This window comes from Solea solea, chromosome 11 (assembly GCF_958295425.1).
Source record: "Solea solea chromosome 11, fSolSol10.1, whole genome shotgun sequence".
Lineage (NCBI taxonomy): Eukaryota > Metazoa > Chordata > Actinopteri > Pleuronectiformes > Soleidae > Solea > Solea solea.
In genome coordinates this window covers 5553673-5576396 of record NC_081144.1, presented here as the reverse complement: position 1 = coordinate 5576396, position 22724 = coordinate 5553673, and the positions used below count along the sequence as shown (strand labels likewise).

Genomic DNA, 22724 nt, shown 5'->3' with positions numbered 1-22724 from the left:
TGTTGTTTAGAATTTGGTACTTAGTATGTATATATCTACAGATACTTACATAATTATAGTCTGTACATATTAGAGTATTAAATATAGTTTCTTAATATATGTATATATATATATATATATATATATATATATATATATATCTCCTTTTCCCTTTATATTTCTTTATATTCTTGTACGTTACCAGTCTTAGAGCGACCCAGGGTTACATTTCACCGTGGGTTATACGAGTGTTACGATGCGTGTGACAAATAAAACCCTTGAATCTTGAATGATATATAGTACATATATGTACATATACTGTACATATGTAGATTGTGTGTTTTTCCTAAGCAGCCTCATTGTTTGTTTTGAATGGAAAATGGAAAAGCACCGTGTTGTTGCTCTCATTAAACTGCAACCTCTCAGTCTTGTCTGTTAAGACATTCACTCGTGAGCAGTTCCTGTTCCTCTTCCTGTCCCCCCCCCGCTGCTGCTGTTGAGGACCAACTGTCAGACAAACACACTGATGTGATATATTCTACCTCCACTGTCACAGCGTAGGTAACATTTAGGTCATAGCGTAAATACTTAGAGATTGGAGATGGTGTTTCCTCCTTGGTGCGCTTCAAAGCTGCCACAAACTTCCTCTCCCTGTAAGCTTGACGTCGTCGGCGACACATGTAAACAAAGCTAGTCGACCGGCCTGCCTCACCGCAGATGTCACTGATGTTCTTTTGGGTTCATGTTGATGTGTTCATCATAGCAACTGCAGGAAAAAGTGACAAAACGTTTGCATGTGATGCGTGTTTGTGCGCTCGCCAGTGACTCTGTGGTTGTAATAACAACAACACTTGGTAATTGGGTAAAAGGTATTAAAAACATGTTGAACATGAGGAGTTAAGCTGTTGTAGGTGGTGGATATTGTCAGGCCTACTACTGCCGTCAACACACCTTCCTTGACTTCCTGTTGCGTAATCTGTGCATGTCAAAGCCCCACGCATCATTAATATTGTTACATGTGTCTGACATCTATGATTTCACAAGAGTACAGTCGGGAAGTTACTGCACACAACATCTTCTAAAACAAAACAACCTTTTATATTTCAGTTTAAATTATTCTTTTTTTCACAGTTGAGTAAGAGAAGCAGTGGAATATCCAGTGTCCAGTGCTTAACAACTTCACAACTACCTGTCATAAAAACGAGAATATATATATATATATATATATATATATATATATATATATATATACATATATTTTAGAAGCAAGTAGGTATAATTTGACATCTTAATCAAGAAATAATAATGCGCATCATTATTATTTCAGTTAAAGAGCTTCTACATTCTGATGTATTAACCATTCCAGAAACAGAAAAAAAAAAGATTTTGACATTTACCAGTGCTGTTAATTTAGGGCAGCTGTGGCATAAACCGGACTTTGAGTGGTGGTCTAATACATTTGTTAAGCACTGTATGTAACTTTCTATCAACTAAATATGAGTATAAAACTCAATATAGTCATTTTTTTATGTTTTTGTATCCTGCCGCGTCTTCGTTGCTACAATACACAGGACACACTCGCAGGGAATCTCATGTTTTTAGCCCAAGTTCAGCTGCTTAATTTGTGTTCTGTGTGACGGTAAATAATAATAATAACCCTAATCAATCAATCAAAAAGTGTTATTATGATCTGCCAAATCATGATTTCCTGACTTTAGGTTTGTCGGGCTTTAAATGTCGTGAGCATCTTCAGTGTGGTGAAATGTCTTGGACATTTTAGAACAGTACAGTTGGACTGGCAGATGATGAGGATATTTATCGTCAGTGTTGTGTTGTGTTATACGCTCAAGCAAATGCACTGTCACAGATATTTGGTTCCTGCACTGATGGAGTGAAGCTGTATTTGTTTTAAGCATATTGGACCGCACTATACACTGCACATCTATGGTGTACTCATAAAAAGAAAGCTTTTACAGACTGCAAGTGGTAAAATGACTCTTGCTAAAAAGGGCCAGATGGACAAGTGCCAGTGAACTGTTTGTGTCTACCTTACAGATGGTTTTAAGAAACCTAATGTATTTATTAAATCTATTTTATTTGACTGAAAATAGGGTAAGTTTTTTTTCCAACATCGTGTTTATTGATTTTCTTTTAACAATTTTACACATATACAGTCCTACACATTAATGAACACAACCCCCCACCCCTCACCCCCCTCCCACCTAAAAAAATAGGTTAGATTTAATACTGACAAGCATTACGTACAGTATAGTGACACATGTTGCACGTCTCAGCGTTAGAAAAAATTGTATAACTGCCTTCTGAAAACACATTGTTAGGGGTCATTTTTGTTGTTGTTGTGTTTGCTTTTATTTATTTTTGTGCTTTCTCTCTTTTTGTATTTTATGGACCTAAGTCTACCTACCTACCTACGTCTGCAACAAAGTGTACCGAAAGTGTACCGATCTACCTACCTACCCCTAATGGGACCAATTAAAAGTGCCCATTTTTTGTTGGATAGTAATGAATCACAGACAGATCGAGGGCCTAACAGCAGAAGGAGGATTATCTTTATTTCATTTCCCTCATACAAATCGCACAATCTTCATTAATGAACTAATCTGTAATTTTTCTGTCATGGTTTTGCACCGACTTGATAATCAAAAATAAGGAACACAGTGCACTCCGTAAAAAAATCCTTATTCTCCTCTCTCTACCTGTCTAAGAGACCTGCACTGTTGGCCTACAACCATGGGCTGAATGAAAACGTGCAGTTTACTGTAACTGTCCACCTCACACCATGACGTCTGTGCAATTAGAAGGATCATTTCTTCAAAATCGTCAGTACAGTTTAAATTTCACTTCCATTATATTCACAATTTTCAGGGCCCAGTTGTCGAAATAAAACAGGATGTTCACTTCATCAGCCAGCAATGTCACAGTTCTGGTAATCTAGGAAAGTTTTGAGAGGCAGCTTTGAGGAACAGTGCCACGGACAGAACTTTCTATATGGGTGGAACATTTGGAACCTCAAGAGCTCACTTAAGCATCATCTTCCTTGTTCTAAAGTCACAGTGTGTTTGAACAAACCCGAAAGAGCAAACTTCATCAGTGTTAGATCAATGTTGGCTCATATATCATAGATCATAGAACTGTGAGGAACTCTATACTCCATAGGTAACTACCTACCTACCTAAATCTGCAACAAAGTGCAGACGTCAGTAGGTAGGTTACATCTTTTGTTGGTTTTTATGACACACAATACTCATTATGACCTTTTTGCATCTTGCACCTGGCAAACACTCCAAATTACAAAAAACTAACACTAAAAATACTACAAAATAAACAAAAATAAAAACTAGCAAACCTGCTAAATTTGAATTGGAATCTTTATCTTTTATCTTTATCTTTAAGTGACACGTTCTCTCCGTTATATCGTTAGACATCACATGAGGAAAAACTCTGGGATCCCTCTCCCAGGACGCACAGGCGAGCATAAAGTGTTACAACTTAGTTCAGCAGAAAACATCACATTTACAAAGAGAGGTGTGTAAAATACAGAAATGTAAAATGTAGAAAACAGCGGGAATTGTAACAGAAGTTCAACTGGCATTAATATTAATATCAGTGTTAGTGTGAGTGACGGTGACATGAACACAGGGTTACTGTTGGTGAGGAGTGAAATATGCTTATGTGTGAGGTAACACTCACTGCACAGTGAAAATGAGTCACATCTGCGTGGTATTCAAGAGTAATTACTGTACTGTTTAATGAAAATTTCCGATTTTGTTCACTGGTGGAAAATAAATCATTCAAGTTTATGCTGTATTTTGGTGCACGTACATACATACAAACAATATATTACCTTCTATGTTTAACCTGGTTGTTACAAATGATTAATTATGTAAATTCTTATATATTTAATTTATGTGAATTTGAACAAAGTCAACAGTAAATCATGTATACTTACTTGTTATAACTTTTATAACAATTCTGGATTTCTTTCATAGTACTGGGGTGTGTTTTTGTTGCAGTATTGCTATTTTCAAGTGAAGAATATGAATAAAATCCCACTTTAAATTAGAGTGAAATGGTGTATAATGTTAGAAAATAGCAAAAAAAACCAGAAACCTGACTGAAGTCTAAGGAAACGCCCTGAAAAATCAAACATATCTAGTTTGAGAGAATGTATTATTTTTTGCATTAAAAAAATATGTGAATAAAGTTTTTTATTCATAATAATAACTTTAATGTAGCTGGCCTATAGTTGTAATTGTATATAGAGTATAACTGGATGGATGACAAAAGATTAAAATTGAAGAGGTTAAAGCCATAACTTAAACTGCCATAATTGCACTAAACGTTTTATATCTATGGTTAACATTTAGGTTTCCGTGTAAAAATCCAAAATGTTGTAAAAAGAAGAGGTCAATGTAAGGTTTTAACACACATATTGCAATTGTACTGAAATAAACTCTTTCTCACACTCAAATGTTACTCTAATAAACCAATGTCCATTTTGCAAGGAGGACCTGATGTTACACAAGACCTGGGCAGTGGTACTTGCTGTGTAGTGACCGCAAGTCACTTCTGCTCGTCAGTTTAGTGTTTTTCACAGTCATCCACAGCAAAATTGCAGAAGTGAACAAAGATGTTGAAATCTTGGTTAACTTCAAGACAGATCATGTTCTGATGCATTTACCGTAGCTCAGGCGATCTGGCTTCCCGTTACAACCCATGGTCCGGATGTCCGGTGCTCCCCTTTCACTTAGAGAAGAAACTGTAATTAAACAAGCAAAAAATCACACTGTTACTTAGGAACGCTGTTTATTAATTACTGTTTTAATCATAGGTTTAAAGACGACACAAGTTTGATAACACATATCTGAGGCTTAGTGGCTGTAGTGATATCCTCATCCTCGTGTACTGACGTTTAAGAATAAAAATGTTGAGAATGGTCAGTTCAGTGTTTTCTTTTCTCTCTTTGTACACAAACGTTGTACTTTAAGGTCCGCAATTTACTCAAAGGCAAATTAGAGCACGTTTTTGGGCAAAAATAAAATACATTTTAGTCTGGTTACTTCAAAGATGGATCCATGGAAGAAGAAACAACGACAACAGAGCTCCTATTTGTCAACATTCAGTTCAGAATTGCGGTTATCTCCCGTCTACTATAAGTGATTCGTCACTGACACATTTTAGTAAAAAAAATACCTAGTTTGAGGTGTGACATCCTTTCAGTCAGCGAAATCAATTTAAGACATATAATATGCAAAAAAGGACATGAATAGAAAACAGAACAGGGCCCAGAATAGAACTGTGAGGTACTCCATGTCTGCACTGTGGTCTGGTGGATGCAGAACAACAGACAGCATGAGACTAAACGAGGGCGGGGTCCATCAGTAAAATTTGAATCAGCTAATTGTGTACTTTATGTTTAACATACAAACCAACAACAGCAAATAGAAAAAAGAAATATATATACTATGTGTAGTCTATAATATACTGCCTTCCGGGTAGCCACAAAGCCAGATTGTTTTTCAAAACACACCTTTCCCAAAATGTTGCGCCATATGCGACATGTTCTCTAATTGCCATAAACATGGACACTGTTTATTTTGACTCATCCTCCCATCGAAAACACTTGTTTGTGCGTGTATGCCTGGGAATAGTCCCCATTTTGCACAGAACGACATCAGCCAGCCATTTTAGGAAGTCACTAAGCTTTTTTTTAAAGAAAATTAAAGCATAAATTTGTGACCTCTTTTTGAAAGTTTTTATCTTTAGTAAGCGTCAATGAGATTCAGGATCCCCAGATATGACATAGGGAAGTAGAAATGTTATGAGTGACTGACAAACATAGTGCTAATCATATAATTCACCAACAGCCTTCTGTTTAGATGCCTGGAAAAACTTTTAAGTTTTTAGTCACAATCTTTATGCATATTACTGTAAAATAATTACTTTATAATAGCTGTAATGTGTTGTTTTCTGCTTTGTATCAATTGTTTAGGATGTTTTGTTTTATTGATTTCACATTAGCTTCCACAATTCTACAATTGTGGCTGCGTATCTACCTGGAGTAATAGTAAGTTAAGTTAATAATACAAATAAAATTTACAAATTGATATTGCAATACAACATCAACTAGTCTTTAAATGATTTGAAGGTTTTTTTTCTAAATGAACACAAACTCTTTGCATTTTTGATACGGCTATAGATGAGTTTCATTGAGTATAGAGAGCCGGTAAATAACATCATTTTTAAGTTGATTCATGTTTGGCTTGGGGAGTTTAAGATGACAGATGGTAACCGGTTATTTGGCAATTATCTATCAATACATAATCCTGAAAAGTGACATAAAAATATCATGTTCAAATGTCATCACACTCAAAAATAGAAGTACAGATGAGAACATGAAAGGGTACAAATGCGTTCCTTTTTTAAGACAATTTTGTACACATTTGTGCACCTGAACCACTTTTCACAGGTACATACATGCACTTTTACAATACTATAAATGCACTCACCAAAATGTATGATTCTGGGAGACAAAAATGAACAATAATTGTCGAAACAATGATTCGCTTTTGACCATTTATCTGTACATATAAAAAGCAAATTAATGTGGTAAAAATGACAAACATACACATAAAAATGTGCAGTGACAATGTACATCACAGGTCCTTGTCTTGAATCCAGTTGTTGGTTCATCTGTTCAAAAGTCCAGAAGTCAATCATATTCAGTTTACTGATGTGACTCATGAGCCAGAAACACCAACTATTACAGATATTTATTTAGTTGCGCAATTGTCAAAATACAAAAAAGGTACAAATGACTTCAGTCAACTATTGGCGTCATAACTGCTGCTCTGTGAGACGTGTTAATCTGTCACACATGTAGGCCAAATGCCATTTAATATCAAGTTATGAGTTAAATTTTGATTTATTTTGCATCATAAATAGCTTTTTAATTGGGAACTATGTATCATGCCATATCACCAGACACTTTATATTTGAAATTCTCTGAAAAATCATAACAAATATTTTTATCTTGATGAAATATTGTGATATAATTTAAACCCAAGCCTACTGAACAGTTGTTTTTTTCCAAAAACCTTTTTTTCCCCCTTCTAACCTGATATTCTCTTCATGTCCTGCACACACATTATTCATATTATATTAGGTCTACTGCTTTTTAAAATATTTAAGTTTTAATGTTACTGTATTGTCTCTTCCCCACCTCCATTCTTGTCAAGTAATTGCCTTTAGATATTTAACCTGCCTTTGTCTTTTCTCATTCTCTTGTCAATGTGTTTGTTATGCGCCAGAAAACCGAAGCAAATTCCTCGTATGTTAATACTTTTGCAATAAAAACTTGTGCTGATTTTAAAAGCCACAAAACCCATTCAGTCCATGTTCATTGTGTTTTCCATTTCAACACACTTCACTTTGCCGATGTGAAGCGGCAACAAATGTTGTGTTTTGTGTCAGCGGAGAAGCTGTCGAGGCAAAAACTGGACCAAAGCCACGAGTGGGCCTGCAGCAATTCACTGGTGAGTGAATTACTACTTCATTAATTGCAAACTGTTTTGATATGTTTGGCGTTTCTGCTCCTCCTGTGACAATAAACTCTTTGGTTTGTGGACAAAACAAGACATTCAGGGATGACAGAGTACTCGACAGCTTAATAAATAATAAAAAATAATTGTTGTTTGCAGCTTGAGCCAGATTAAATGAGTAAAAGTGTTAAGGCTGTTGTGTTTTCAGCATGTAACCCTTTCACTATACATGTTTTAAGGAACAAACAACTGATAATAGGCATAAAAAACAAAAAAGTACATGACTCGGATGTAAAAAAAAAGAAAAGAAGAGAAAAGTCTTCCATTTCACAACAGCTGGTACACAGTGCACATCCAAATGACAGGTGTGCATGTGTGTGTGTTTGTGTTGCTTTATCAGAGGACTTTTTTTAGGAGGCCACTTGGACTGTGGAGGGGCCATGATGCAATTAGGAGTTTACGGACAGACACTGCCCATTGACGGTAAAATGCTTGAAGAAGGGGCTGGGCTAAACTTTCAAGAAAAGAGGTCACCCTGTGTGGGAATTTCCCTGTCTCCTGTCAGCATCTGAGCCAGGAGCAAGGAAAAGACAGCGCAGGAGCTCAAATGGGAAATGTGGGGGTCATCGATAAAAGAATGCCTAGAATGTTTCACTGACTCTGCGCCAAAAACATGAACGAGAGCAGCAAGACGAGGGGTTTGTGTGCCGCAAGAGACACAACTGTGGAGTGTTGGATTTCTAGATTATTGTAAGATTACTGTCTGTGATTGGATCACATTTTTGTTTACCTTGTCATGACAAATGATTATTGTTTTGTGTCCTAGTGAGACCTAAAGCCAGGCCACAACTGCTGCTCACAGCCATTGTCTTGTACATGCTGGATAACAATGTCTTATTTAACAGTGGGTGTAACATTCTTAAAGTGGTTATGTGTTGGAAAGGGAGGATGTTGCACAACCGCTACAAGCTTGAGTGTTCATCACAGAGTGTGTGTGTTGAAATATCCCACTGTATTCAAAATATCATCTCTCCCTGCCTGCCCACCAAAAACAACATCACACAGTTTCCATACTTTACTCAGCCAATGCAACGACACACAACAACAACATATACATGCTGGATAAGTCAATATGTCCTCTGTTAACTAGCACACTGAAAGACTTGGAAAAACATCCCCCCACCCCCTTCACTGTTATGGATCACCTATACAAATCCCTGTGTGCTCCTTTTCTTTATCTCCTCTGTCTGGGGTTTGCTTGTCCGTGGCAGATATGTTTAACGTTGTGCACACAGTGAAATGCAGTCCGAGGGCTTGGTAAATTCCTCAGCAAACCAATAGTCAACTTATCTATTATGTCTGCTGTAACCTTCTTTGTCACTCCCATTTCTTTCTTTTTTTCTCTTTAACTTACAACATTTTCTGCTGAGTGTTTATTCACTTGAGGGGTTAAAGGAGGTTTGCTTAGGATTAATCATATCTCGCTCGCGCCGTCTCCCAGTCAGTTCTTGGCTGTTGAAGCGTGACCTGAAGTGGTGTGAGGAGGTTAGTTGCTGATTAATTTCCACGCGACCTTGAACCCCTCACTAGGCCAGTGGACCCAGCAGACTATTGACAGAGCCATGTGCTAAAGATAAAACTAACATTTCTGTGCTACGTGCTGTGGGTCATTTTTTCTTTTTTTTTCCGCCCCTTTCGTCCCCCCCTTCTTTTTTTGTTTGCTGCTCTCAGCAGTATCATTTCAGCATAAATCGGTTGGATGCATTTCAGGATCTGATGACTTTTGTGTCCAATCGCTAAGTAAACATGGAGGAACAAAAATGGCTGTTGCTGAGTTACACAGTAACAGTGTGACAGAGTCTGTCTTTGAGAATTGAAGGAATTGCCTCATTTTGCTGCTACATTCAATAGCAATGGAAAAACACAGATTGTTTGACATTAAGAGCTCTGCTTGTAAAACCACTGACGCAAATTATGATTAATGGTGCGGCATTGTGTGATTAAATATGAGAGTATTAGTGTTTTGTCTGGACTGTCCTTATCTGTGGTGAATGGATTTGTACATTTCACGCTTTTTCCCAAAGGAAAACATTAATCTCTACAATTTTGGTGCCTTTTGTTAGTTTTAGTATGTTGTCGTGAATTAAATAGGTTGAAATGTTGCCTCATATTGTCAAGTGAGTCCTCATCTGTATGATGCTGTAATTGACATACATGGTGACTATCATCATACATGTGAATATTTAAAGCCAGCACTGCAGCCATCTGTCTCAGCCTACACCCTCAAAAACACACACGAAAAAGGATGAAAATGGCCAAAGAAATTGTTAAGACAAAGTATAAATCTGTTTAATTCAATAAAATATCAAGTACAATTAAAGCATTTCACCTTTTAATATTAAATAATTAGAATTATTTCATTCATTGCCAATACTATTACAAAGAGTTGCATCATTTCACTGCAGCACAACTCTTCCCTTGACAACCACTGCTGTGAACACTCACACACACACACAAAAAGTACTAATTCACTCGCACGTATGTAAAAACCTGCACAGAAATACTGCAAACACCAAAAAAATAAAAATAAAAATAAAGATGACATCTGAGAATACAGCGCAGGTGACATGTGAAGAATCGAGAATGATTGCGCAATCCATGCACCCACTTCTTAAGTCCCATTCAAAGTGTCCTTTGTAAACCGGTGGTCAGCCGCAGTCTTCACCTGTGAAGCGTACCGTTTTCTGTTTTTTTTAAAAAAAAAAAAACACACTCGCTCAGTGGATCAGCTCCGGGGATAAAGTCCATCAGTGATCAGACGTGCGGAGCCCGGAGATGTGAGATGTGATCCGTGCGCAGGTCACGCTGTGCTGGAGCAGGTTTTCTAACACTGTCCGGTGGCAGAGAGCAGGTTGCGCAGGGTGGCCAGCTCTCTGGACAGCTGCTCCACGCGCTTCTGTAAACGGTCGTTCTCCGCGGCCAGTTCCAGCACTTTGTGTTGCGTCTCCAAGTTGCGCAGCTTGGCTTTGTCCCTGCTCTTCCTCACGGCTTGGTTGTTCCTCTCCCGCCGCAGCCGGTACTCTTCACTGTCCTTGTCCAGTCGTTTCTTCGCCTTCCCGCTGGACATTTTGCCGCCGTGCGACGGCGACCTGCTCTTACCTGCCGGGGCAGGTGTGCCGGGCGGGCTGGAGCAGGTCGAGGACGCGGTGGAAATGTTCCCCAGACTGCCGCTGGTGGACTGGTAGTGAAGATACGACCTCATGTCAAAGCCGGACGACCCGTTCTCCATCTTTCCGTCTTCCTGGGTGTCGTCTCTCTCAGCAGCAGCAGCAGCGGATCGGTAGCGACTCCCGACGAGTTCCGGACTGAGGACACTGTCCACACGCGTCTCCTGCAGCTCAGTGTAGCCCAGAGAGTATGGCTCCCTCGGGTCCCGCAAGTTGTCGCACTGACTCGCCTCCAGCTCGTTCAGCAGGGAGTAGCTCTTGTAGTTTTGCAAAGCTGGAACTCTCTTGATCTTGTTTTCCGCCAGGAAATCAGAGTAAACGCTCCCTTGCTGGTGCTGCTGCTGCTGCTGGTGCTGGTGCTGCTGCTGGAGCTGCTGCTGGTGCGTCAGCTGCGGACAGTGCAGAGCCGTGTCCAGGTAAACACTGAAGTCTATCGCTCTCTCCGGCTCTTCAATGCCCACCTCCGTCATCGAGTCGCCGAGCCTCCAGTAAGAGCTGACGGGACTGATCGCGTTGTCTCTGTGACTGTGGAAAGCAAAGCTGCCCTCGTCGTAGAAGCCGGCCACTTCCATGGATCTTAACACCCGCCGGATTGCAGGAGCATGGAGCGCAGAGTAGACGCTCACGGTGGGTCTGACTTCACTGACTCTTGTGCGTTGTCGAGCGGTTGCCGAGTTTAAATCCCCTCCCTCGTAGCACTCTAGTCCGCCTGAGACTGAACTGTGTGGAGCAATGTGTGTGGGGAAACTCTGAGAGAGACTGCGCGCTCGGTTTGGTAGGAATTGACAGGTCGTCGAGTCTCGGGAGGTTTTTAATGACATGGGGGGGGCGGGGCTTAGCTGGGCAGGTGTATGAGGCGGAGCAAACCGAAAAACCTGAAGCTGTTTGAGGGGACATTTCCTCTTCACTCTCCATTTGCAATTGGACAAATATAAATGGTATAAATTCATTTTGTGGTAATAAAGTTATAAAATACTTGGACAGCGGTGTCCTATGAATTTTGGTGCCCTAGGCGAGATTGCGATTTGGTTCCCCCCACCCCTTTTATCGCTTTTCTTTTATGGCTTGACTATAACTATATAAAAGTAATAATAATATTATAATAATAATAATAATGATAACAAATATATATATGTATATATTTTTTCCTTTTGTGGTTGTCTGGTGTCCCTCCAGTAGATGGCACCAATGCCTAAAGCCTGTGGTATACTTCCGTGTACGCCTACATACATACGCCGAAAGTGCGCATAACATACCGCGGATCCGGGTATACTTGTGCGTCAGGGTCCTGTAGTATCCCACTTCACCATCAGGGGGCGGTACACGTCTGGACGCAGGGCATAGGACACATTCCTACCAAAGAAGAAGAAGGAGAAAATTATGCTACAGCTCCCTCGGACACATCTGATTTGAGTGTTCACTGCTGAAAGGTCCGTTGGGGAGCGGAATCGAGGGTCAGCCGATTCATGGGTCGCCAGGCCGAGGCTCGGATGACTATCCTTCGGTGACTACTTCTTCTGTTGCCGAAATGTTTTTTTCTGCTTGGTGAGTGGGGCTTCTACTCCACCTACTGGTGGGGCGGAAGTTCAGTTCGCGCATGCGCTGTCCACAAATGTGAATATTTTCCGGTTGCATTGCTCCATTTTGAAAAAGGAATCATAAAACTGAAAACTTCAGGTTTTGGAAACACCGATCAATATTTTCTGACATTTTAAGTACCAAAGAAGTACTCGAAAGTAATCTTTAGTTGCAGCTCCAAACAAACGCCTTATGAGTTTATGAAAATCGAAATTCACAGACACCTGTAACCAGGCTCTATTTGAATAAAACCTGCTGTCAATCACTCTGGTGTCCACGTTTATCATCTCTTTTCCTCCAAATGGGAACATAATTTACAAAAGTGACATCACACCCTGGTGGCTGACTACTGCTTCACTTTTCAAAGTTTACATTTTTTTAAGTCTATGATTACTGGATTCTCTTTCCTTTGTCTCCTCTTTTCCTTTGTTTTACATCTGCTAAACCAGAGGGTTTTTGACAAAAATGTAACTTTCTACCTGTTTGTTTAAGCATGTACTTAAAATAAAAATTGTTTGGTTTTCACTGCCTTATTATAAGGCAGGAGTCTCCAACCTTTTTGCTTCTGAGAGCTACTCATGTTTTATTCCCTCGTTATTATTCTCATAGCTCATTTCAACCCAAACAAACCGAATGAGCTTGAAGGGGAGATAGGGTGAAAATGTAAGCAGGTTTATGTCTGTTTATTGAAACCTTTGGCGAGCTACTTGGAACGAGACTGGGAGCTACTTGTTGGAGACCCCTGTTATAAGGCTTTAGGCAAGGGCCTTGATTAATGTACGCTGACTTCTTGTGCTGCCATGTTTCTACAGCAGCCAGAGAACAGGTTTCACATTTTGAAGAAGTTTTCTTTTTAAATGAAGTAGAACAAGTTTCCTAGTATGTGAAGGCCACATGTTACAATCTACTGTCTCAGGATTACTGACTCTTAGACACTGCACCTTTAATAACACATCTGGGCTTATGTATTTATGCCGCCCAGTCTCAGCCAGTCATTTCAAAAACATAATTCTCCTGTAACTGTGTTACAAATAAGAAACAAACAGCCCACAACATGACTCAGTGAAAACACTGTTGCTGCTTTTCATTTACATTTTCTCACAAACAAAAGACACTCTGCTGTCACGCTTTTCTTTTTCTTCTTCTTTTTTTTTTTTTTTTTTACTTCCTCCTGTTTTAAAATAGTCCACACAGCTGACATGATCAACGCAGAGTGACAGACGTGTGTACCCCTCACTCACATTCTGGTCACATGACATTCATGGGGCACAAGGTTTTTTGGAGCATATTAGAGTTTGCGTTTTTTTTTTCCTTTTCTTTTCCCGACATACCATCCAGTAATTTGGACCAATACTGATACTGATCACATCAACTCGTCCATATTATTTACACAGATCAATTTCACAGTCATTAACCAAATAAAAAGGGAATAGCCTGAAGATCTGCGCCTTCTTTCTGTCTCTTCTTTACAAACCACATCCCAGAATATCAACAAAATAACGTAAAACTGCTGAATACAATGAAGAAGGCTTTGATTGTTAACTCAAAAAAAGTATTTCTAATGTTTTACACAACATCTAAAAATGTAGAAAATATTTGGAAACACTATAAAAAAGACTAGATTAAAACATGTTTTTGTAAGATATTGATACAGGTGGTTGTGGCGAATACTATTGTGTAGCAGACTGATGCGAACATGTCTCTTTGGCTTCCACTGATTTATAACAAACTGAAAACTCAAAATGAAAACACAAACCAACCACAGTTCCTTAACTCAGAGCAACCACACAACTAACTGCTGAACACTTTAACCAGAATTTGTTGACAAAGTGTCCATCCACGCCCTCTACAGTCACAAATCATCAACTCGACTATAATGGAAAAATACCACTCAGTGGCAGCCTGTTTACCATCGTGTGTGTGTAATAATCTGAAAGCAGTGATGCTCATGGAAGAACCCCTGATCTGGACACATCTTCAGACTCACTGCAGTTCCCCCACAACATTCACACACACACACATGCGCGCACACACACACGCACACACACACACACAGACTAGTTTAAACCAGTCTGTCTGTGTTGTGTTGTGGTTGAGTTGTACTCGATGATGCATGCACTCCAATACTGTGTTAAGGGTCAGAGTGGGTTTTTTGGTCAAAACTGTCCTAGCTTGGTGTTGAGAGAATTGATTTTCATAAATGTTGGGATTTTTGCCATCACCATAATAAATAAATAAGTAAACATCACAAACAAGTAATCTGATACAGTTACTCCGATGTCACCTAGGCATCACATACTGTATGTTTGTATATATATATATATATATATACACACATATACATATATATATATATATATATATATATATATATATATATATATATATATATATATATGTATGTGATTTTAAGAGGATCTAATCCAGTCCAATAGCACACTTAAATCTCAGCTCTTGTCATATGCAGATTTGTGATTGAAACACAGTGATTTTATGCGAGGCTGAACTGAGATCTAGGAGGGAGCTGAAAGGATCTCCGCATTAAGACAACAGCGTCAGTGTAAATATTTAGTTTGTGTGTATCTCCTCAAAAAGCGTTTTCCCTGGTGTTAGGCCAGGAACACTTTTCAGTTTGGGCATGTTCTCAAAACACTGCTTGCCTTTCCCAGAAACATACACTCTTCCCTTTTCCCACGTGGAATCCACAGCATATGCCCGATCTGAGGTTACATTTTATTTTGTGACTAATTAGATTTTGTGGCTTTACTGGGAATTTTGACTTTCTTTTTTTTCTCTTTTTGGTTTGGCTGAATTGCTAATTACTGTTACTGCCATCAAAAAAAAATCACTCCATAGATGGAATGCACACACAGTTTGGCATTGTTATGGTCACAGGCCCTAGAGAAATAAAAACACCAGTGTTTCTAAATCATAAAGGGTCTAAAAGGAAACAAATACCTCTATATTAAAAAGAAAATAAATTATATGATTGTGGAACCTTTGAGCCCCCTGGTGGTTAGTTGCTTGCCTTGCCTGATTGGTAGTTCAGACACAGTATTTTTAATTACTTAGATCATTTACTTAATTTAAGGAATAAATATCACAATAAAAATTTCACTTCACAAGGAAAATGCACTTAAATTCCCTGTAATGTTTTTCCCCTGATAAAACTTGCATACTTTACTTCTGGAGGAAAGCCATAGTCATCTTAGTGGCAGTAAACCCCTTGAACACAATGAATTAAGCAGGGCCTTGGATGGATTATCAAATGCCAAATGGACACAGGCCCTGGATTATAGACCATAGACAAAGGCCACCACTACTGTTACCAATAATATTTGTTTCATGCAAGTCAGAGTTAAACAAGTGAGCATGAGACATGAAATGACTACAAGATATCAACAAAGAGACAAAAACAATCACAAAACAACATAAACATATGTGTCTAGTTCAGTCTTGTGGCCCTAGCAACTATCATTGTTTCTTATTTTCAAATGCTAAACAATGTAAATAGCTACGCTGAATACACGGAGCATGAACACAAAAGCACAAAACAATGTTGTCTTGTTTCTCTTCTAATCTGCCTCTTTTGTTATTTACCAGTAACTGTAGTTCTATTATACCAGGGGACCATTTTGTCATAATCCATAGATTATCCAGGCTGCTTTAATTTCCTATGAACTTAGTTTTGCCTCGGTGGTGGCAGGTTATTAGTTATTATTAGGGCTGCAAACGATCACATATCAACTAGTTGTGGTTGATATGTTGAGGTTGTGGTTTTTTACTTATACACAGCATATACTCACATTTCTCAGCCTTTCTAATTGTGAATCAGCATTGCGCAAAAGTATTCAGGCGCCACCAGTTTTGTTGTTTTTATGTCTAACTCTGTGATCATTGGTTGAAAATCGGTCTTGTATATTAGCTATGAGTTTAACTCAGATTAACATGTGTCTGTAACTCTCAGAAATGTCTTGAATAGCCCTGGTGTAATAGACTTTTTTCACAGCAGATATTTCTCAACACGACAAACAGGTTTTACTCAAGGTTTCAGTGAAAGGGCAGGTCTGAGGTCACACTACATACTTGACACTTTAACCTGTAGTAGCTGCTTTTTCTCTATTTTGTGGTGTGGTCCAATAAAGTGTTAGAGATGTGGTTGTTTTAGAATTGCTAAAACATTCAATCTAATGTTACTGTTATCTATAACAAAAGAAGAAAACGAGGAAAAGAAAATCTTTGGTATGTGTGGACAAAACAATGCATTTAAGGACGTCCTCAAAAACTGAATTGTCACATTTTTGTTGGCCCAAGTAGTCTAAAAACTTATGTGACTGATTTTAATAGTTTTTCCATTTCAATAGACTCCTTAAATCTGCAGCAACTAGTTCTAACACAAATGGACAACTCACCTCAATATATGTTGTCAGTTTTTGCCTCTTTTTCTCCAAAGTTGAAGCTCGTTGAAGCATTTTCAAACGGGGGAGAGAAATCGCTGTGACACCTGTTCCGGTGTTTATCAATAAACCGACACCGCCCTCTACCGGTGAAGGTGGGTAGCGCTGACACGACGGGTGGGGCCGGGAAATGCGGTCTTTCCGCTGCGAGCCGCTATTGGTCACGTTCGCGGTATCCGAAACGGTCTTCCCTCCGCTGATTGGCTGTGGTGCTCACCGAGTTGCTCGCGATTGGCTTAAGTCTCTACGTTGGCCGTGGGCTGAGGAAGTCGATGACTCCGATGGTTCCTGACTGAGAGTGGAGACTCTGACGGGGAGAAATGGCGAGAATGGTTAACGAGAACGGGTGCGTAGAGGAAAATCAGAGCCCGGACCCGCAAGGACCGGGTCGAGGGGCGGCTAGATGGGGTCCACAACACGCCGGGGCTAGGGAACTGGCCACTCTGTACTCGCCAGGTGAGTGGATCTTTCAGCAGCTGCGTCCAATGCGCTTGTCTCTCAAGTGGACGTGAGTGGCGTGATATAACGACGGTCTTTATGTAGTTACCAAGTAACAAGACTGAAACAAAACAACTTGTTAAACCACAAAATAAAAATAAAAATCGCCGCTTTATGGTGAAATGGCAGAATCAGGTGACGCGGAACAAGCAGCGACAGCTCTGGTCTGGTCAGTGTTATTGTTGTTGTTACACAACATGAATGATCTGAAATTGGCTGGTTTGTGTGCGTTTTTTTGACATGTCCACGCTCTCGTGACAAGCTGCACGTGTTGCACGGAACCCGCCGTGACCTTCCATGACCCTTGTTAGTGAATCCATAACTCTTACAACAACAAAAAACAACGTAGTTCTGGCGTTTGGACCCAGTCCTTCCACAATATTGTCATTTGGAGTTGACCATTCAAGGGTGACAGGCCTTTCCGCCCATTGCACAAATACTGGATTCCTTTTAAGCAGCTCACCAACACTGGAGAACTTTATGAACATGGGCGTAGCATGAGATATTTGCCCTTTTGGGCACAGACAAATAGAAGCCCCGCTCTCCCCTCCCCATGAACAGGGGCATGGGTCTGCCTGACTTGTCTCATCTCTCACCAAGTGGTACAGTTCCGTTCAGTTCAGTCCTGTCAAACATAGAGAAGGGACTAAGTCCTGTACTGTGGCACTACTGGCTGCTGATTGTTTGCTGGTAGGTATTGTTGCATGACCACGAGCCTCAGACAGAATATAAGAAATATAATACAACTCCCATAGTGGTTGTGGGGGGACAGTCACACAAATAAAAATGAGACATGGCTCATCATTTTTTTTGGAACAGTACCAAAATAACTGGCCCCAACTGTTCCATTTTTCGGTTCCCTTCCCTTGGGGTCCCAGAGTAATGGTACAGTATGGTATGTGAGGAGCTACACCTGACAGAAAAGTGTCGGTCCTTTGTGACTGGTGTTTCTTTAACGTCTGTTCTCGTACAGAGTTTGACGTCTTATTGAGACAAACAACCAAGCAGGACAAAATCAGCTGCTGGAAGTCCTCTGTTATTGTGCGCTGTGTTGTTGTCTGTTGTGTGGCGTTCGCCATTGTCACACCAGTACGACGTCACACCAGTACGACGTCACGCCACGTGGCCATCGGGCACAGCCCACACCCCGCCTACCAAGTAAAAGGTACTGTTCTTAGTCGAAACGCAAGCCTGACCCAGGGCTTTACTGTTCCAAACCGAACTGTAACATGATGTAAACACAGCAAAAGAAGCTGATCCGTACCATCCTAGATTTTTGGTACCCTACTGTCCAGATACTATTCACTGTCACCTGCCTTGTTCACAGAGAGTCTTCACACAGTCTTATGTGAAAAGGAAAAACAAAATTGGCTGGGTTTTTTTGTTCGGTGCAGCCCACAAAGCAAAGAAGAAGATGCTGCATGTCCTCCATTCTTGCTCTTTGTTTACTCCGTAGCAATAGTTCTTCTTTGTGGAATTTATGGATGTGGTATGACGTCACACTGTGTGCACAGAGTTCTATGACTCTCAGAACAAAATTGTAAACTTCATACAGACTCTGCCCTGTGCAGCCACTCTGTAATCAAACAGTTTGAGTTAAGAGTTGATCAGACTCTTTAAAGATGTACACCGATATCGTTGACCCAGTTCCTCTATGGTGTTTTACAACTAGCAAAGTCCAGGGTAATGTGTAATGCTGTGTCACTGTCATAAAGATGCATCTGATTATTAATTACTGGTTTACAAACCCTTAGACATTTTATTTTCAATATCATAATGTCCTCATCAAGTCCAGGTGCTGTGGTCTAAGGACTTGAATGTGCAGCAATCCTCTGTTTGTTCTAAAATGTGTGCTCCTGTTGTTTTTCTTTAAGGTAAAAGATTCCAAGAATGGATTAGTGTCGTCTTCTGCTTCTCTCTCATGGCCTTCAATTTCATTCACCTCCTTGCCAATTTCAACGTGGGGCATTTGTGGCACATCCCATTGGGCACTGGTAAGGGCTGCAGATTGGAGAAAGAAAAAAAAATTGAAATAATAAAAAGAATAGTAAATATTTACTCCTCCAACTCATTTTTAGTTGCAGGAATACTCACAGCAGACTTTGCATCAGGACTTGTTCACTGGGCCGCTGATACGTGGGGATCAGTGGATCTACCCATCTTTGGAAAGGTGAAGTTTGCATTAATTAATTTTTTTTTTTTATGTTCTTTTTTTAAAAGCTAGAATCCATTTTTGTTCTGAACTGATGTGATCCGACCTGCAGGCCTTCATACGACCATTCAGAGAGCACCATATCGACCCCACAGCCATTACCCGCCACGACTTCATCGAGACCAACGGGGACAATTGCATGCTGACCATCGTCCCTCTGGCAAACATGGCCTTCAACTTCCTCACCCTCAGCCCTGGTGTGTTTTTATATCAACCACCCGAGCCCGACATGTTCTGCTGTGTGAAAAAACTGTAATCTGATCTACGTTTCCCTTCCACTTTGTTTCTTTCTTCCTTTTAATTGCAGCGGAGATTTACCACGTCTACCCATGGTACTGCTTCTTGTTTGCCCTCGCCATCTTTGTGACGCTCACCAACCAGATCCACAAGTGGTCGCACACGTATTTTGGCCTTCCTGGTTGGGTTGTGTTGCTGCAGGACTGCCACGTCATCCTTCCTCGCAAGCACCATCGCATCCACCACGTCTCCCCCCATGAGACATACTTCTGCATCACTACAGGTTCGTCTTTTTGAGATTTCAACACTGTTCTACAATCATCATGATCGTACAAGGCTGACGCAAACAGTCTGTATGATGCTGACACTTATGAGTCATAGGTTACGACACAAGACATTGGCTTTGTTTTTTTCTACTGACGCATTATATCCCACATACTGTCATTCCATTTACAACCGTCGCAAATTGACTGTCTCACGCTGCCACTGATTCCCTGTAACATTGCGAGTCAGTAGATGTAGATTGTAGCAGCCAGTCAAACTGTGGTCATTTTAAGTTTCTGACACGTTTTACAAACATGTAAAAAGTCTGATTTTAGTCAGACTAAGACAGTCATTTGTTTATCTTAATGTAAACACATTAGTCCGACTAAAATCGAGCTAGTCTTAGTCAGACTAACATACTTGGATAATGCGATTCATAGTCCGATTACTCCTGCATGTAAACACTTAGTCGGACTGGAGTCGGACTTGGTTTTCTGCACACGCACCAAGATTTTCTCCCCGGTCTTTGACGACATATAGACTGCAGTACTGTTGTTAGAAAAGAACAAACAACATGATGACGTTTGCAAGAGTGAAAGCTACGTAGAAGACCCACTTCTGGACTGACAGACAGACGATATTTATGCTTTGGAACCCCAGTACCATTCACTTCACTGCCCCCATCGCGCCATATGCTGTTGTTTTCCTGCGATGTAAAGGTCAACAGGAGTCAATACGCTCCAGCTGAAAGAGAGATACAGTATCACCTATGGCCAATAAAGCGATTTTCTCCTCTGCCTGTATACTCAGACTCTTGCCTTTCTTAGTTGGACTACAGCCTTAGCTCCATTAAACTGTGCATGCAAACGTACGAGTGTCAGAAACTTTTATCAAGCGATCTTAAGTCGCAAGGCCATGTTTACGACTTCTCACAACAAGATCAAATAAATCCCGGTGATTGTTTCATGTTTGGCATCTTTTGTCTGGGACACCCTCAAATCATAGATTGTATGCCAGGCCAAAAAAAGTATCTTAAAGATGATGATTTTGACGAGATTTTGTTGGGGCATATTTGTCAATGACGTGTGTCTCTGCAGGTTGGTTGAACTACCCACTGGAGAAGCTGGGCTTCTGGAGGAGCCTGGAGGATCTCATCCAGGGTGTGACGGGAGAGAAGCCCAGAGCGGACGACCTGAAATGGGCTCAAAAAGTCAAGTAACGCTGCGGGCTAATTGCACCCTACCTCAGAATATGCTGGCTCTGTCCAGGCTTCTCACACCCCCCCCCCCCCCCACCCCCCAACACTTTTTTTTTTTGCCTCACTTAAACTGAATCCTCCATTTTAAGGAAAACTAACAGTTTCTGATGCCATAGCTTTAAGTCTTGCACATTTTTTTTTGTCTGCTTCTTAAGAGGAGGGCTTTGTTGAATGAAATATTCATCACTCACTCATGGAGATCGTTCGTTAAAAAAACTGCAATATATATCTTCAACTCCCAGTGTGTTTAACACCACTCATCACGTTGTTTAAGGTGATTTACAAAGGCTTTTGCTAAGAGGCTTTGGTTGGATACATCATTTGAGATCGCAGTCCTAAGGTGATTCAAATATTTCCCTTCTCGCCAGAAAATTTAAGCGTACCCATGAGAGAATACTTGAATTCGTCTCCTCTCTTTTAGAGTCGCGAACTGTTCATTTGAAACGTCGATAATGAAGCATATATTTAGAACCGCTTTATATTCTCTGGATCATATATTTTTTCATCTATTTATTGTGGAGTAATAAATAAAATTTGGATTTAGGCCATATTATGTCATAGGACAGGGTCACTACAGCCTAGGATGCTTTACCAATGTCGATAGCTCATAAACAAAGTGGTAGATTATTGTTACAATTGTTGACTGTTGTCGTGGTGAAGACGAGAATAGTTTTATGGTCTGTGTTCTTCAGTATTAACCAGCACCCACTGTTGATTCCAGTGACGAGCTACAAGTCAAAATGCAGAGTCACGGCAAGGACAACGACTACAGTTATTTACAAGCCAAATCGGTCACCAGCATATGAAAGAACAAACAAACACCACATTTTAAATTTATCAATAAATGCTAATGTTGCTGTCGGATGATTCTAAGCAGGTGTTTTCAGTTGAATTTGTTGATGTGATTTGGCTATTTTCGCTCTATAAACACAGAAATGTTGAGGCTCAGTGGGGTTGTCGAGTCATTTCGATGTCAACAGGTTACACTGCAATGTCGGTAACTGTTGTCAGCGTTGATGCATATCACATTGTTGCCGCTGAATCATTCTGGGTTATTCTGTTAAGTCGTCTTCACAGATGAGGCCCAGAGAGGGGCATTTTTGGGATCTTTGTAGAAAAGAGACATTTGCATTTGTTTCGTCTGGTTGCCTTACACACTGGAAATGCAATCCTTGTGTCTTAATTTTGTCTTTTCTTTTCTTTTCTTTTATTTGCAGCACCTCTTGTGCATCATTCTGGGATTTGTGTATCAGTGAATCGGACACAGATACTCCAAAGTTATGTGCCATCTGTATTTATGTAACATGTACTCTGTTTACACCAGGCAGTAAAATAGGGGATTGAAGTGCGATGAGATGAGGCTTGACCACGTAAAAGAAGTGGTCAGAGACGCTCTGTGACCACATTGAGCACAAAGTATAGTCGCTCTAATAATCATGACAACGGCTACTC

At 40.2% G+C, this 22724-nt stretch overlaps 3 protein-coding genes across 3 annotated transcripts in view; 1 reads left to right on the top strand and 2 right to left on the bottom strand.

The window, feature by feature from the left end:
* LOC131468154 (kelch-like protein 12) overlaps positions 1–16911 on the bottom strand; it is a 43771-nt gene extending 26860 nt beyond the window's left edge. Inside the window, exons 1-3 of the mRNA XM_058642113.1 lie at positions 16759–16911; positions 12025–12121; positions 4682–4759 (exon numbers count right to left, since the gene is read on the bottom strand). Of these exons, the coding sequence (XP_058498096.1) occupies positions 4682–4759; positions 12025–12121; positions 16759–16818 (235 nt within the window). The 5' untranslated portion in view covers positions 16819–16911. The remainder of the gene's footprint in view (positions 1–4681; positions 4760–12024; positions 12122–16758) is intronic.
* cebpb (CCAAT enhancer binding protein beta) lies at positions 9866–11562 on the bottom strand. The gene has a single exon (XM_058642121.1). The coding sequence runs from the start codon at positions 11338–11340 to the stop codon at positions 10426–10428; it is 915 nt and encodes a 304-aa protein (XP_058498104.1). The 5' UTR covers positions 11341–11562; the 3' UTR covers positions 9866–10425.
* Positions 16912–17072: 161 nt separating the features above from the next.
* Positions 17073–21308, top strand: peds1 (plasmanylethanolamine desaturase 1). The gene is made up of 6 exons (XM_058642123.1): positions 17073–17259; positions 19176–19295; positions 19380–19471; positions 19566–19710; positions 19821–20033; positions 21112–21308. The coding sequence occupies exons 1-6, from the start codon at positions 17124–17126 to the stop codon at positions 21231–21233; spliced, it is 828 nt and encodes a 275-aa protein (XP_058498106.1). The 5' UTR covers positions 17073–17123; the 3' UTR covers positions 21234–21308.
* The last annotated feature ends 1416 nt before the right edge of the window (positions 21309–22724 follow it).

Coding starts and splice junctions, on each gene's coding strand:
- cebpb (XM_058642121.1), bottom strand. CDS start 11,340: ATGGAAGTGGCCGGCTTCTACGACGAGGGCAGCTTTGCTTTCCACAGT.
- peds1 (XM_058642123.1), top strand. CDS start 17,124: ATGGCGAGAATGGTTAACGAGAACGGGTGCGTAGAGGAAAATCAGAGC. Junction 19,296..19,379: donor GCACATCCCATTGGGCACTG/GTAAGGGCTGCA, acceptor ACTCATTTTTAG/TTGCAGGAATACTCACAGCA. Junction 19,711..19,820: donor CTTCCTCACCCTCAGCCCTG/GTGTGTTTTTAT, acceptor TTTTAATTGCAG/CGGAGATTTACCACGTCTAC.